At 44.8% G+C, this 14,305-nt stretch overlaps 2 protein-coding genes across 5 annotated transcripts; both read right to left on the bottom strand.

Annotated features, from left to right (window-relative positions):
* Positions 1 to 4: 4 nt before the first annotated feature.
* On the bottom strand, positions 5 to 4,934 carry cmtm3 (CKLF-like MARVEL transmembrane domain containing 3). The gene is made up of 5 exons (XM_077000686.1): positions 4,656 to 4,934; positions 2,654 to 2,809; positions 2,255 to 2,350; positions 1,859 to 1,973; positions 5 to 963 (listed from the first exon to the last, which is right to left on the bottom strand). The coding sequence occupies exons 1-5, from the start codon at positions 4,770 to 4,772 to the stop codon at positions 935 to 937; spliced, it is 513 nt and encodes a 170-aa protein (XP_076856801.1). The 5' UTR covers positions 4,773 to 4,934; the 3' UTR covers positions 5 to 934.
* Positions 4,935 to 5,019: 85 nt separating this feature from the next.
* On the bottom strand, positions 5,020 to 10,889 carry cklf (chemokine like factor). Of its 4 annotated transcripts, XM_077000708.1 has the most exons (6): positions 10,004 to 10,889; positions 9,452 to 9,505; positions 9,005 to 9,205; positions 7,693 to 7,848; positions 7,493 to 7,588; positions 5,020 to 5,568 (listed from the first exon to the last, which is right to left on the bottom strand). In XM_077000708.1, the coding sequence occupies exons 3-6, from the start codon at positions 9,041 to 9,043 to the stop codon at positions 5,464 to 5,466; spliced, it is 396 nt and encodes a 131-aa protein (XP_076856823.1). In that variant the 5' UTR covers positions 9,044 to 9,205; positions 9,452 to 9,505; positions 10,004 to 10,889; the 3' UTR covers positions 5,020 to 5,463. The 4 variants fall into 4 exon arrangements, with proteins under 4 accessions (XP_076856823.1, XP_076856840.1, XP_076856830.1 ...); XM_077000725.1 differs by lacking the exon at positions 9,452 to 9,505; XM_077000715.1 differs by lacking the exons at positions 9,452 to 9,505; positions 10,004 to 10,889 and having other exon boundaries at positions 9,005 to 9,355.
* Positions 10,890 to 14,305: the final 3,416 nt, after the last annotated feature.

Genomic DNA, 14,305 nt, shown 5'->3' with positions numbered 1-14,305 from the left:
CCAGTCAGGAAGGATATAGAGCCTCTTTAATGTAGGGGTTTGATATTGCATCAGACATGACAACAGATGTTCAGTAACAATTACACACCTGACAATGAAGCACAAAGTCCGTTTAACAGGTGTGTTTAATGTGTTGATTAAGAGTTATTAAAGCATTTCAGTGCGTCATAGAAACACCAGCGTATCTAGGTAAAGAGTGGATACAATGTTTTATTTGTGCTGATGTGAAATACAGTCATTTCATGTGGATACTGCTAGTCACTCCCCTATAGACACCCTTCCCACCCCAGAACATCGCCACGCTAGATACAACATCTACAGGAGCTCTGGACGGTGTGAACACATGGTTACTAGGGGAGTGACCAGTAACGCAGCTAGAAGTGAACATGGCAGTGAAACAGACATGACAGATAATGCTGTCACTGACAGAAAAGGGCAACGTTCTGGAAACTGGGCGGATGGATGTGACCAGACACCACCCTGTCAGCATGGCAATTCATATAAGCTACATTCTTTATTTGCAGATAATAAAAAAACTATCATCACTGCTTTCAGTTATAGAAAAAGTAAATTGTTGTGTACTTAATATGTACTCATATTTCAACCAAGTGGATGTGCCTAATTCTGACACATGGAAAACACACACACAGGCTGCCCTCTAAAGGCAGATCACATTAATGACACAATCCTTTGCACAGGCTTACTAACAGAACAAGTCACACGCAAACGCACACAGCACAAACTCATTCACACACTGTCAAACAACCAAACTACATCACAACACTAGAATTTTCTACATCACAACTGGGATTTTCACTGAAGGTCTGTGAATGGGAGGCTGCTTTGAGCACGTTCACGTTCATGTCATCACAAGGCTCTGATTTTCTTTGTACACTAGTGTTCACGTGGTCCAGATCCTCTGGCATGAGCAGTTTCAGTCGGAGTCTGAGTCCGAGTCTCCACCTGTGAACCAAACCCAAAAGGAAGTTTAGGAGGAGGAGCAGGCAGAGGGCAAACCACACCTGAGCATTTCAGCTCCTTCAGCTGAAGCAGACTGGAGAAGGTCACGTGAGAACCTTCATGTGAGGTCACGTGAGGAGTTGCTTCTGTAGTACATCTGTTTTGGATTGACGTTATTTCTTTTAGTTGAAGTATTTCCATCGACATGTAAATGATAGTAGTGGAAACTGTTGGCTAGCGCAGTAGAACAAGATGGTGTACAATTTATACTGAAGACCACAAACTAAACAAACATGCATCATTAGAACACATGCTCTGTGTGCTGAAGTCCAAACCCTTACTTCCTGTTTCCTGAGAGATGGGGAGAGTGAGAGGGGAGGGGAGAGTGAGAGGGGAGAGTGAGAGTGAGAGGGGAGGGGAGAGTGAGATGGGAGGGGAGAGTGAGAGGGGAGGGGAGAGTGAGAGTGAGAGGGGAGGGGAGAGTGAGATGGGAGAGTGAGAGTGAGAGGGGAGGGGAGAGTGAGAGGGGAGAGTGAGAGTGAGAGGGGAGAGTGAGAGGGGAGAGTGAGAGTGAGAGGGGAGGGGAGAGTGAGAGGGGAGGGGAGAGTGAGATGGGAGAGTGAGAGGGGAGGGGAGAGTGAGAGGGGAGAGTGAGATGGGAGAGTGAGAGGGGAGGGGAGAGTGAGATGGGAGAGTGAGAGTGAGAGGGGAGGGGAGAGTGAGAGGGGAGAGTGAGAGTGAGAGGGGAGGGGAGAGTGAGAGGGGAGAGTGACAGGAAAGGGGGATAATGAGAGGAAATGGTGAGAGGGGAGAGTGAGGTTGGAGTTGGACGGTGGGGGAGAGTGTGGAGGGGGAGGATTGAGGGAGTAGGTGGTGGGGGAGGGTGGAGATGAAGTACCTTGTGGATTCTGTGGCTCCTCGTTAGCGCCACCCCCCTTGATGAAGTCAGCCAGCTCGTTAAAGATGAAATAAAAATCCAGCGCAAAGACAACAGTGGCGACGAATCCAAACACCTGCAGGACAGGACAAGACTTCAGAGCAGCTCCAGCTCACGTTAGCTCACGATTCAAGTGTAACCCACTGTAACCCAGTACATGGCACAGTACAGCATCTTTAAAGTTCTGGAAGGCAGAGGTGTGGCTATGCATGCAGTAGGTGTAGACATAGTTGTAGAAGGCGTGGCTCTAAATGCAGAGGGAATGGCTATGAAAAAAAGTTTTTAAGTAGAGGCATGGTAAAATGTTATGCGGTTATATGTGGTTACATATGGCTATGAGTCGTTATATATCCTTACTCCTGCAGCCTTAGAAGAACCATCAGGGTATCTGGACACTGCTATTATGGAGATGATGAAGAACACAATGGAGAAACTGACACAGCGCAAAAAATCCTGGAGGGGAAAATCACACCATTAAGAACCAGTAACAGCACCTTGCAGTCAAATTATCTACAGGCAGGACGCAGGGTGGGAACTGTACACGTGCTCTGACTGAACTGCCCCAGCTCACATACGTAAATATTTATTATGTCAGACACTGTTATTATTAGCTAATAATCACAATGCCTATATGGCTTAAAATAACTTATTCTCATGTTTATATATTTTGTTTTAATTACTTAGCTACTAATTACTAAAGGTTTTAAATCATGCTTGAGATTTCTGTCTGTGAAGAACTGGGTGGGCGGGGCTCACCATTAGGGGCCAGTGGAAGCTTTTGAAGCGCTCATTGAACTTGGTGGAATAAGCAAAGAGGATGAAGAGAGCGGTGATGAAGGCGAGAAGTGGAGCGGTGACAAACGCAGCTGCTGTCGATGCACAGAAACACACGAAGCTGATGAAGGACGAGACCTGGACAAAATGAAGGAGAACGTGTAAGAGCAGATCAGTCCTGCCGTGTCCACACCGCACCACGGTCACACCGCACCAAGATAAAACCGCACCACGGTCACACCGCATCATGGTCACACCACACCAAGATCACACCGCATCACGGTCACACCACACCACGGTCACACCACACCACGGTCACACCGCACCAGTCACACCGCACCTCGGTCACACCGCACCAAGATCACACCGCATCACGGTCACACCGCACCAGTCACACCGCACCTCGGTCCCACTGCATCACGGTCACACCGCACCAAGATCACACCGCATCAAGGTCACACCGCACCATGGTCACACCGCATCACGGTGACACCACACCAAGATCACACTGCACCACGGTCACCCCGCACCACAGTCACACCGCACCTCGGTCACACTGCACCACGGTCACACCACACCAAGATCACACCGCACCACGGTCACACCGCACCACGGTCACACCGCACCAAGATCACACCTCAGCATGGTCACCCCGCACCACGGTCACACCGCACCAGTCACACCGCACCTCAGTCACACCGCACCAAGATCACACCGCATCACGGTCACACCGCACCTCGGTCCCACCGCATCACGGTCACACCGCACCAAGATCACACCGCACCTCGGTCACACCGCACCAAGATCACACCGCATCAAGGTCACACCGCACCATGGTCACACCGCATCACGGTGACACCACACCAAGATCACACCGCACCATGGTCACCCCGCACCACAGTCACACCGCACCTCGGTCACACCGCACCTCGGTCACACCGCATCACAGTCACACAGTCACAGCTCACCTCGGTCACACCGCACCATGGTCACACCGCATCACAGTCACACCGCATCACGGGACATCGCACCAGGATCACACCGCACCACGGTCACCCCACACCATGGTCACACCACACCACGGTCATGTGGGGATGTTCATGCAGTGTGACAGTGCCAACAAGGAGCAGAGATCTTGAGCTGCATCTCCAGCTGCTGTTATTTCCGAGATGGAGACAGGATGCATTCCTCAGCACATCAGGTCCACCTACAGAAACTTCTAGTTCTGACTTAGCCACTTACCTGAGCTCTAACTTCATAATCATGAGATCACCGTTAGCTTAGAGCTCAGGTAAGTGGCTAAGTCAGAACCTGGATGGCCCGGGGTGGAGAGCTTCACACCACCATCACAGTACCTTCAACTGGCCAGACACTGCAAGACCCTACCCCTAACCCCTAACTATCACACTCATGAGAAGCAGTGACTCTCAGACACCGTTGGCAATAATGATGACATGTTTGGCTTAAAGAATGTTCATAATAGGTAAGGTGTAAAAAAATTATGTCATTATTGGCGTGAACCTGGGAACAGTAGGGAGCAGCACAGGACTTCACTCTGAGTGAGGAACTGAACCAATAGTGTACAGATGTACAACTGCAAGGGTGGCACTGGGCGTCATCTGCTACTTTCATACAGGCTTGTCGTTTATTTTTCGAGCTTATATTTTAATTACGTTGAAAACATTTATACGCTTAAAACAGCGCAAGAGACACTGGTCTTTAAAAACAGCTGAATTAGATAAGTGCAGCGGTTGACCTACATTGAAAACGAATGATTCCAACTCTTTCATTTCATTCTTTCAATGGAAATTCATATAAACTACGTTCCAGAATGATCATAAAGCTAACGCTTAGACCTTCTGCTTCCCGCTTTCAACAACCTAAACTTTAATAAAAGCGATACTTATTCACAAATCTGAAATGATAAGTTCAACTAAGATAAACAGCATGAAAACCCCACACAGCCCACAACTGGAGCCCTTACCACTTCGCCTATCAACAGTTGTCCTTTCCGTGAAGACATGAATTGTCTACTCAGCAGAAGAGAAAACACTCTTCCTGCGCGAGATTGTCTCGAGCCCGGAGCTTCCATGTCCCCCATTGTACAAACGCGCGTGTCACGGCGTCCTTATTGTGGCGTGCTATCACGGAGCGAACAGTGCAAAGTTGCAACAAGCATACTGCGAAGAGGCAACGGAAATAGTGACAGTGTGGAAAAGCAGCACACAAAAGAATAACATCTGCATTCTTCGACACCCGAGACCGTTAAGTGGTGAGACACCGTGGGCGTGTTGGTGAGCCCCCCCCCCCCCCCTTGCGGACAGCAGGAAACGATCTGACTGCCGTTTAAATCGTGCACTGTTTTCTATCATTTAGAATAAATGCAAGATATTTTAGCTTCACGGGCTTTCGAAAAAAGGTTCATCCCAAAGCATAAAAGGCCTGCTAATTCACATGCTGTTTTAATTATACATATCTCAGTTATAACTTCTTGGTATCAAAGGTAGATGTCAAAGACAGATGTAAAAATACTTTGCACGAACAAAAATCACACACAAAAAACAAGATCCACATCCATGATTATAATCATATAATAGATCATTATGATTAGAAGAGAAAATACTCTAATATTTATTTTATAAACATATTTTGCTTGCCATGGTTAATCCACACAAACCATACAGCCATAATGCATTTAATAAAGTTTAATAAAATAATTGTTGAAGTGGAGGTCTGAATCTTTCCTCAAAGGAAATCAGGTGCTGCATATAATGATCTGGAGTAAGATCTGATCAGGCGCCACTCCTTTCTGCAGTTGTTGGCATGTTGAAGGTGATTGTTTTGAAGAGGTAATATCCATCCAGGCTGCACAGAGCAGAGGCTACCAATCCCATCAACTACAAACACAAAAAAGTGCAGTGAATGTTAGATCCTCATCAGGACATGTGCCCAGAAAGGTTGGGCTTAGATCATCCACATATCATGTACAGGGGTTGGACATTGAAACTGAAACACCTGGTTTTAGACCACAATAATTTATTAGTATGAAGTACCTTCTCCTTTTACGGCCAGTACAGCGTTAATTTGTCTTGGGAATGACACATACAAGTCCTGCACAGTGGTCAGAGGGATTTTAAGCTGTTCTTCTTGCAGGATAGTGGCCAGGTCACTACGTGATGCTGGTGGAGGAAAACGGTTCCTGACTCGCTCCTCCAAAACACCCCAAAGTGGCTCAATAATATTTAGATCTGATGACTGTACAGGCCATGGGATATGTTCAACTTCACTTTCATGTTCATCAAACCAATCTTTCACCAGTCTTGCTGTGTGTATTGGTGCATTGTCAGTCTGATACATGGCACCACCTTCAGGATACAATGTTTGAACCATTGGATGCACATGGTCCTCCAGAATGGTTTGTTAGTCCTTGGCAGTGACGCTCCCATCTAGCACAAGTATTGGGCCAAGGGAATGTCATGTAATGGCAGCCCAAACCATCACTGCTTCACTCTGGGCAACAGTCTGGGTGGTACGCTTCTTTGGGGCTTCTCCACACCAGCCGTGGGCAGCTGTGGTTTTATGTTTTTTGGATATCCGGGTTAGCACCTGAACATCCCTTTCAGCCCGCTTCCTCTTGCGTCCACAGTTAATACTGTTGGATGTGGTTCGTCTTTCTTGGTGATATGCTGACATTACCCTGGATACCGTGGCTCCTGATACATCACAAAGACTTGCTATCTTGGTCACAGATGTGCCAGCAAGACGTGAACCAACAATTTGTCCTCTTTTGAACTCTGGTGTGTCACCCATAATGTTGTGTGCATTGCAATATTTTGCAAATTGAGCAAAACTGTGCTCTGACCCTTGTCAGGGAAATTTGCTGATGTCATTTAAGATCACATAAGAACATTGATTTAGTACATTAGCAGTGTGTAACCAGCGTCAGGAGAATGTGTAGAGACAGAAAGTGCTATGTTATGTCTGTCATCCCTCGTTCTGTGTTCTGCTAGAAACAGGAAATATCCATATTAGGAGGAATGCACATGTGAGACAAAAGCTGTCTACTGTGCATTCTGCCCCCTCAGGTTCTCAGTGTGCCCAGATGTACTGTAAACACGTGATGATAAAGGAATAAAGGAGATTGGACTGCCCTCTCTCCTCAGAGTTCTTGTTGTAGACGAGACTCTCAAGCTTTTTAACTTTTGTAATAAAACTATCTTTTAACCACGTCTGAGTCCTCACCTATTTTCAGGACATTTCCAAGACACTCTGCTAAATGAACTTTCACACTCCAATTTAGCCATGAAACCTCCTACACTAAAATGACAGGAGTTTCAGTTTCATTGTCCAACCCCTGTAGATCATGTACTGTAGTGTAACGGTACGGACGCCCCTTGCTGGCCACCTCCGTCTGCAACAACAGTATTTCCTGTTGTCCTGTTGTTGCATTGTGTTCGTCCCTCAGGTGGTCGGGGCCTATTAGGATACCTGACACATGATGGTCGTTTGTCTGTCTATATATGTTGTGTCTTTGTACCAGTTGACTTCTGGTTATTCTATCCTTCATTTGGATTAGTTTACTGGTTTTGTGCACTTTATCCATTAAATCTGCCATTTTCCCTGAGACTGGCGAGAGAGCTTACTTTTTCATTTTGCACTCCTCAAATTAATGAAACACATGATAATAGCCTTTGTTGGATTGCTTTTTTCTTCAGAATTGTTGTTAATAATAAAAGCATAACCTTTGTCCCTTTCTACAAACATTTGCATGTTTGTTTGTAGCCTGTTTGATACTTCTATGTGAATGAGTAGGTCACTTACCCCTCCAACCAAAGTGCCCTTTATTGTGTAAGTGAACACAGCCACCAGACTGATGATACATATAAAGACTGCTGCAAACAACGAATTGAACACATCCTGTAAAACACAACAAACAATCACCATGGCAACCACCCAGAGACATGCATCAGATGTGTTGCATCTGCTTCATCTTGTCTGGTTAGGTGTGAACACATTCTCACAATTAGAGGCCAGAAGAAAAAAGTCAAAAGCTTATTGAGCTTCAGCAGGTAGAGCAGGAACAGAGCCAGAGTGATACAGAGCTCCATACACGTGGCAGCCACGTAGGGGGGGCGTGATGCCACCGAGAAGCACACCAACGCCACAAAGAACGTCACCTGGGGAACAAGAAGAGACAGAGTTAAAACCATCACAAAATGGAGCGCTGTTTGTCTAGCAGCTGTTCCTCTAAACCATCCCGCATTTGTGCACCATTTCAGCGATTTTCAGTAGTCCTCTTTTAGATTTCAGGAAGGTGAAATTCACTTCCAAGGTTCGGAGGGACAGACTGTCGTCCATTATCTTACAAGAGTTTCACTTCACTTCCTCAACACATACTTTCAGCTTCCTTCCAGTTTTATGAGAAAAAAAGCACTCTTTAATCGGGGATGACATTATTGTGAAATAATATTGTGAAAACACTGTGAAATGATAATGTAGCCATATAATATACAGTACTGACAAAAGGTTAGGGATATATGACTTTCAGGTTAAATTTATGGAAAAATTTCATGGAAAAATTTCACCCTACAGTGACAATGGTTGGCTGCTGTTTGTGTTGTGGGTTTTGTGACAGGAACGTAGGGACGTCTGTTTGGTGCAGGGTTCATTGTGGATTCAGTGTGGATTGTAGTTTTGTTATTAGGTGTTTGTATTCAGTGTTAAGCCTGAAGTCTGTCTGGTGTCATCACTATTATTGTACTTATCACATATTTCACTCTTACAGTACATATCCATCAATTTTACATTCATTTCTGTCCAGTTTGTGGGTTCTCTCTTGAAAATTATTATGTATATAATCATTCCACACTATCATAGTTACTAACACTATACCTGATCATCATACCACACTATCATAGTTACTAACACTATACCTGCCTGATTATAGATTATATATATATATAATAATAGATTATTATTCCTATTATTAGATTATTATTAATATTATTATTATAGTTTTTCAAGTAGTGTTGGCTTGTCACTGTACCATTCACAAAGTGTAGGGCAGTTCTATATTGACTAGACACACCTGCACACACTACTACCACCACCACCAAAGACTTGTCTGGTTGATGGCCATCATGTCTGCTCAGTGTGAATCGACATCAGTGAACAGCACTGAGGCCCACTGGTCCCTCGTCCAGTGTAAATGCTCCTTGGCCCAGAACAATCACGCCTGTGCCTGGTCTTGTGGTCTGGTACACTTGCAGGTCACCTAGCATGCAGATGTAAATGGTTTTGAATGGTCTGACATGACACTTGGGTGCCTCTCACCTCCCTTAAATGTGCCTGGAGTTGTGTTGTATTCATCATCTGGTTCCACAGGTCACTGTTCACAAAGAAGTGGCTATCAGTGTGGGATGTACCCACAGGATGTCCTCTGCCAGTCTGTATCTCTGCTGCAACCTGCTGATGACACTCTGTGACACTCTAAGCTCAGCGTCCACTTCCGTCTGAGAACATCCTGTTTGAATCCTAGCAATAGCAAAATACTGTCGATCACTTGTTAGGTCTAAACAGCATGATGAGGACTGTTTAAATACCAAATAAAATTAAACCATGAAATGTATTGATTAGGGTGACCATATTTTTGTTTGGGAAAACCAGGACACTGTGTGTAGGTTGTTGAGCGGGGGGGGGGGGGGGGGGGGGGGGGGGGGGGGGGGGGGTGGCGAACGTAAGTTGTTAGTTCTCCGCCAGTTGAGTATGATGAGGCTTAACTGATGAGGCTCAGGGATTCCGTGTCATACAGCGCCGTGCTCAGGGTCCTAGTGCCTGTAGAATTAATGGCCCGATTAACGTAATTTAAAAACCAGGACATTTCCACAGTTTTAAAAAATATCCCGGGACAGGACGTGAAATACGGACATGTCCCGGGAAATACGGACGTTTGGTCACCCTAGTATTGATCGATTTATGGATCAAACAACCTGTTTGGGCTGTTAAGCCCCGTTTTAGATAACAGCAAGTAGCCTACTGAAGTACTGAACAGTTGGACACGCGCATTCAAAAGTTCAGAGAAGGTCACATTTTCACCTGTAAAGGTTAGAGTGCATTTTAGGTTCATGCTGAAATTTCACCTGAAAGCCAAACATCCCTAAGGTTGTGAGTAGTGTATGTCAATGGAGGAAATAACAATGATTCAGCATTTTCCCAGGAAATTTACTGCAATACTTACAATTACAGCTAAGAAGGATATATATTTATCCTTTATATTTATATAGATGTATATATTATATGTATAAATATGTAAAAATACCTTTTTTTACATACCTAAAATCGCTTTTAGAGGAACGCATCCGGGCTTTAGAAAGTCCTAGAAAGTTTGTAGCAGCTAGCGCAGCTAGCGTAGCGGCTAGCGCAGCTAGCGTAGCAGGCCCGGGTTGCACAGCTGTAGCTAGCGAGCCCTCAGCTCCGGCATTAGAGCCCTCGCAGCGGGGCGAATGGGTGAAGTCTCGGCGGCATAACCGTAGGGCTGAGCACCGTCCTTCTCAGGTTCCCGTGTCAAACAGGTTTGCCCCACTCAGTAATACACCGACTGAGCGACCTGTTAAAAGAGCTCTGGTGATAGGAGATTCACAGCTCAGACACGTGAACGTAGCGACTAGTTTAGAGACACCAGCGGCCATAGTCAAGTGTATCCCGGGGGCTAGAGCGCCTGACATCAGGGCTAATTTAAAGGTGCTGGCTAAACGTAAATATTCTAAGATAGTTATACACGTCGGCACCAATGATGTGGGATTGAGACAGTCTGAGATCACCAAGGATAATGTTAAAGAGGTGTGCGAGTTAGCGGGGACGATGTCAGATGCCGTAATATGCTCTGGTCCCATTCCAGTTCGGCGTGGCGCTGAAACCTACAGCAGGTTATGGGCGTTACACCGCTGGATGTCTAAATGGTGCTCAGATAACAAAGTGGGCTATATAGATAATTGGACACGTTTTGAGGGCAGGCCTGGCCTTTTGAAGCGAGACGGCATTCACCCCTCTTGGGAGGGTGCTGCTCTCATTTCTCATAGCATATCTGCTAGGCTTAATAGTGGTAGTGTAGGTGTAGTTAATGGGGATTGACAAACCAGAGCCGAGGCCAGGCAGCAGACAAACAGGCTAATCCGACTGTCTGCGAGCTGCAAAGAGACGTCACCTAGGTCACACCAGATTGAAATTGTGTCTGTTCCTCGAGTACCAAAAAATAATTCTCGTAAAGTTAGTAGACAAAATTTAATCAATGTTAAATTCAACTATGCTCCCTCAGAGAGCAGTTTAAATCTGAAACTAGGACTACTAAATATTAGATCCCTGTCATCTAAAGCATTGCTTGTTAATGAAATGATTACCGATCATGATCTATGCATGCTTTGCTTGACGGAAACCTGGACCCGACCAGACGACTATATGGCCCTAAATGAAGCTTCTCCCTCTGGCTATAGATATGTCCATAACCCCCGTCCAAATGGTCGAGGAGGTGGGGTCGCTACAATATATGACTCTGATATAGGCATTTCTCAAAAATTTGGCTTCAAGTTTAATTCTTTTGAACACCTCATCCTCACTGTATCAAATGTTTCAAATTTAACAAGCAACAAAGTGTCACAGTCGTTTATGTTAATTACTATTTACCGCCCCCCTGGTTCATACTCTGAGTTCTTGCAGGAGTTTTCAGACTTCCTGTCTCATGTAGTGCTATCAGCCGATAAGGTGATTATAGTGGGTGATTTTAATATCCATTTTGAAAATCGGTGTGACTCTTTTAGCATTCATTTTCAAGCAATTCTTGATTCAATGGGTATCACTCAGAATGTGGTGGGTCCTACGCATAACTGTAGTCATACTTTAGACTTGGTCTTGTCATTTGGTATTGACATATCCAGTTTAGCAATTCTTCCTCAGAGTGAGGCTGTTTCTGACCACAGCCTCATAACATACGAGTTGTGTTTAACTGACTGTGTTCATCGGCCACCCCGCTATCAAATTAAACGAGCTATAACACCCAGCACCATAGCCGCGCTCACTGATATTTTACCGGGTCTGACAAACACTGATCCACTTGTAGCACCGGAAGGACTAGAGCGTTTCACCGAGCACGTCGAGACTTCCCTTCGTACAGCTTTAGACAAAGTTGCACCACTACGATATAAGAGAGCCACGGAGAGAAGAATAGCGCCATGGTACAATGAGCACACGCGTAGCCTCAAACGAGCCGCGCGGATCCTGGAACGTAAATGGCGAAATATGAAGTTAGAAGTGTATAGACTATCATGGAAAAGCAGCCTTATTGAATATAAGCATGCCCTCCATATGGCAAAGTCCTTATACTTATCGGCCTTAATAGAAAAACATAAAAACAATTCAGGACTCCTTTTTAAAACTGTTTCCAGCCTTACGAGGAGTCATGAACAAAACAATTCTCTTATTCCACTAGAGTGTAGCAGTAACAATTTTATGAAATTCTTTAATGATAAGATTGATAAAATTAGGGAAAACATTAGTAGTGCTATCTCAGAGCCTGTCAACATGCCAATGCACCTTGACAGCTGTCTGGTCAGCTCTGATGCCCTGTTCGAGTCCTTCTCCCCAATTGGTCGTGAGGAGCTTATTTCACTGGTGAAATCTGCTAAACCCTCCACATGCATACTAGATGCTGTACCAACCCATCTACTTAAAGAATTACTGCACAGCAATGTAGAACCGTTGCGTACTATAATAAATTATTCTCTGAGCCTGGGCTACGTTCCCAGTTCATTTAAACTTGCAGTCATCAAGCCGCTAATTAAAAAACCTGGTCTTAACCCCCAAGAACTGTCCAACTATAGGCCAATTTCTAATCTGTCATTCATATCCAAAATTTTAGAGAAAGTAGTTTCTTCACAACTCTCTTCCTTCTTACAGACAGAACATGTCTTAGAGTTATTTCAGTCTGGATTTAGAGCTCATCACAGCACTGAAACAGCACTAACTAAAGTACTGAATGATCTCTTAATATCCTCTGATAAAGGACACATTTCGTTTCTCATACTGCTAGACCTCAGTGCTGCTTTTGACACCATTGATCATAATATTCTACTTAATAGACTGGAGACACTCATTGGCATAAGAGGTCAAGCACTCTCCTGGTTCAGGTCCTACCTGACAGATCGTTACCAATTTGTGCTAGTAAATAACGAATGCTCTGAGCATTCTAAAGTAAAGTATGGTGTCCCACAAGGATCTGTACTGGGCCCCATATTATTCTCATTATATATGCTACCACTGGGCACTATCATTCGTAGGCATGGTATTAGCTTCCATTGCTACGCAGATGATACTCAGTTGTATATATCTTCTAATCCAGATGATACCACCACAACTCTCAAGATTGAGAACTGCGTCCAGGATATTAAAAACTGGATGGCGTCTAATTTTCTTAAACTAAATTCTGACAAGACTGAGGTACTGATTCTTGGGCCTAAAGCTGTTAGAAGCAATTGGGCTGATATTCCCCTTACCCTAGATGGTTTTTCAGTAACACCAAAATCTACTGCAAAAAGTTTAGGTGTCACTATTGATTCTGATCTTTCATTTGACACACATGTATGCAATGTCACTAAGGCTGCCTTTTTCCATTTACGTAATATTGCCAAGCTGAGACACTTACTTTCTTTAGCTGATGCAGAGAAGCTAGTTCATGCTTTTGTCTCGTCGAGATTGGACTACTGTAATAGTCTTCTAATTGGATGCTCTAAACAGTCCATAAAGAAGCTACAACTTGTACAAAATGCCGCAGCTAGAGTCCTAACCAAGGCTAGGAAATTCGATCATATTAGTCCCACTCTCGCTGCACTACACTGGCTGCCGATTAAATATCGCATTGAATTTAAAGTTCTCCTGTTAACCTATAAGGCGTTAAATGGTCTTGCCCCACAATATCTGAGTGAACTCATTGATTACTACAACCCATCTCGCCCTTTGCGCTCCCAAAATGCTGGATTTCTCATAGTTCCAAAAATTAGTAAAACTACAGCCGGAGGCAGAGCTTTCTCTTTTAAAGCCCCTCAATTATGGAATAGCCTTCCAGCTCCAATCCGAGACTCTGACACAGTTCCAATCTTTAAATCTAGACTTAAGACTCACCTGTTTAGTCAAGCCTTCAGCTAAAATTCCCCTTGTAAGGTGTAGGGGCTTGGGGGCCCCCAGACGTTGAGATTTCTGGTGATCTGAGATGTTGATGCTGTCATCCAGCTGTGTCTTGGCATCACTCTATTTGTGACTATGACTTGACTGGAAAGCAATGTCTCAGTGAGCCCTCATGCCTGTGGTCACCTCTGAACCTCTCCCTTTAGTTATGCTGCTATAGATTAGTCTGCCGGAGCCACATGCTGATCACTGGCACGTGAGCTACGTACATTTAAATCAACGGTGGTTTAAATTCATGTCCACTCAGTCTGTATTATCTATCTTCTTGCATGGCTCTACCCAAGACGATTGGATACAGGCACCTGCAGGCACCTGGGGGATGGTCTGGCTGCCGGTGGATGTGCTGATACCGGGGTTCATCTGGGGAGTAACACTGCAGTCGGAGCCTACAATACCAGCATC

Source organism: Brachyhypopomus gauderio, chromosome 1 (assembly GCF_052324685.1).
Source record: "Brachyhypopomus gauderio isolate BG-103 chromosome 1, BGAUD_0.2, whole genome shotgun sequence".
NCBI classification, from domain to species: domain Eukaryota; kingdom Metazoa; phylum Chordata; class Actinopteri; order Gymnotiformes; family Hypopomidae; genus Brachyhypopomus; species Brachyhypopomus gauderio.
This window is presented reverse-complemented; position numbering and strand designations above follow the sequence as displayed.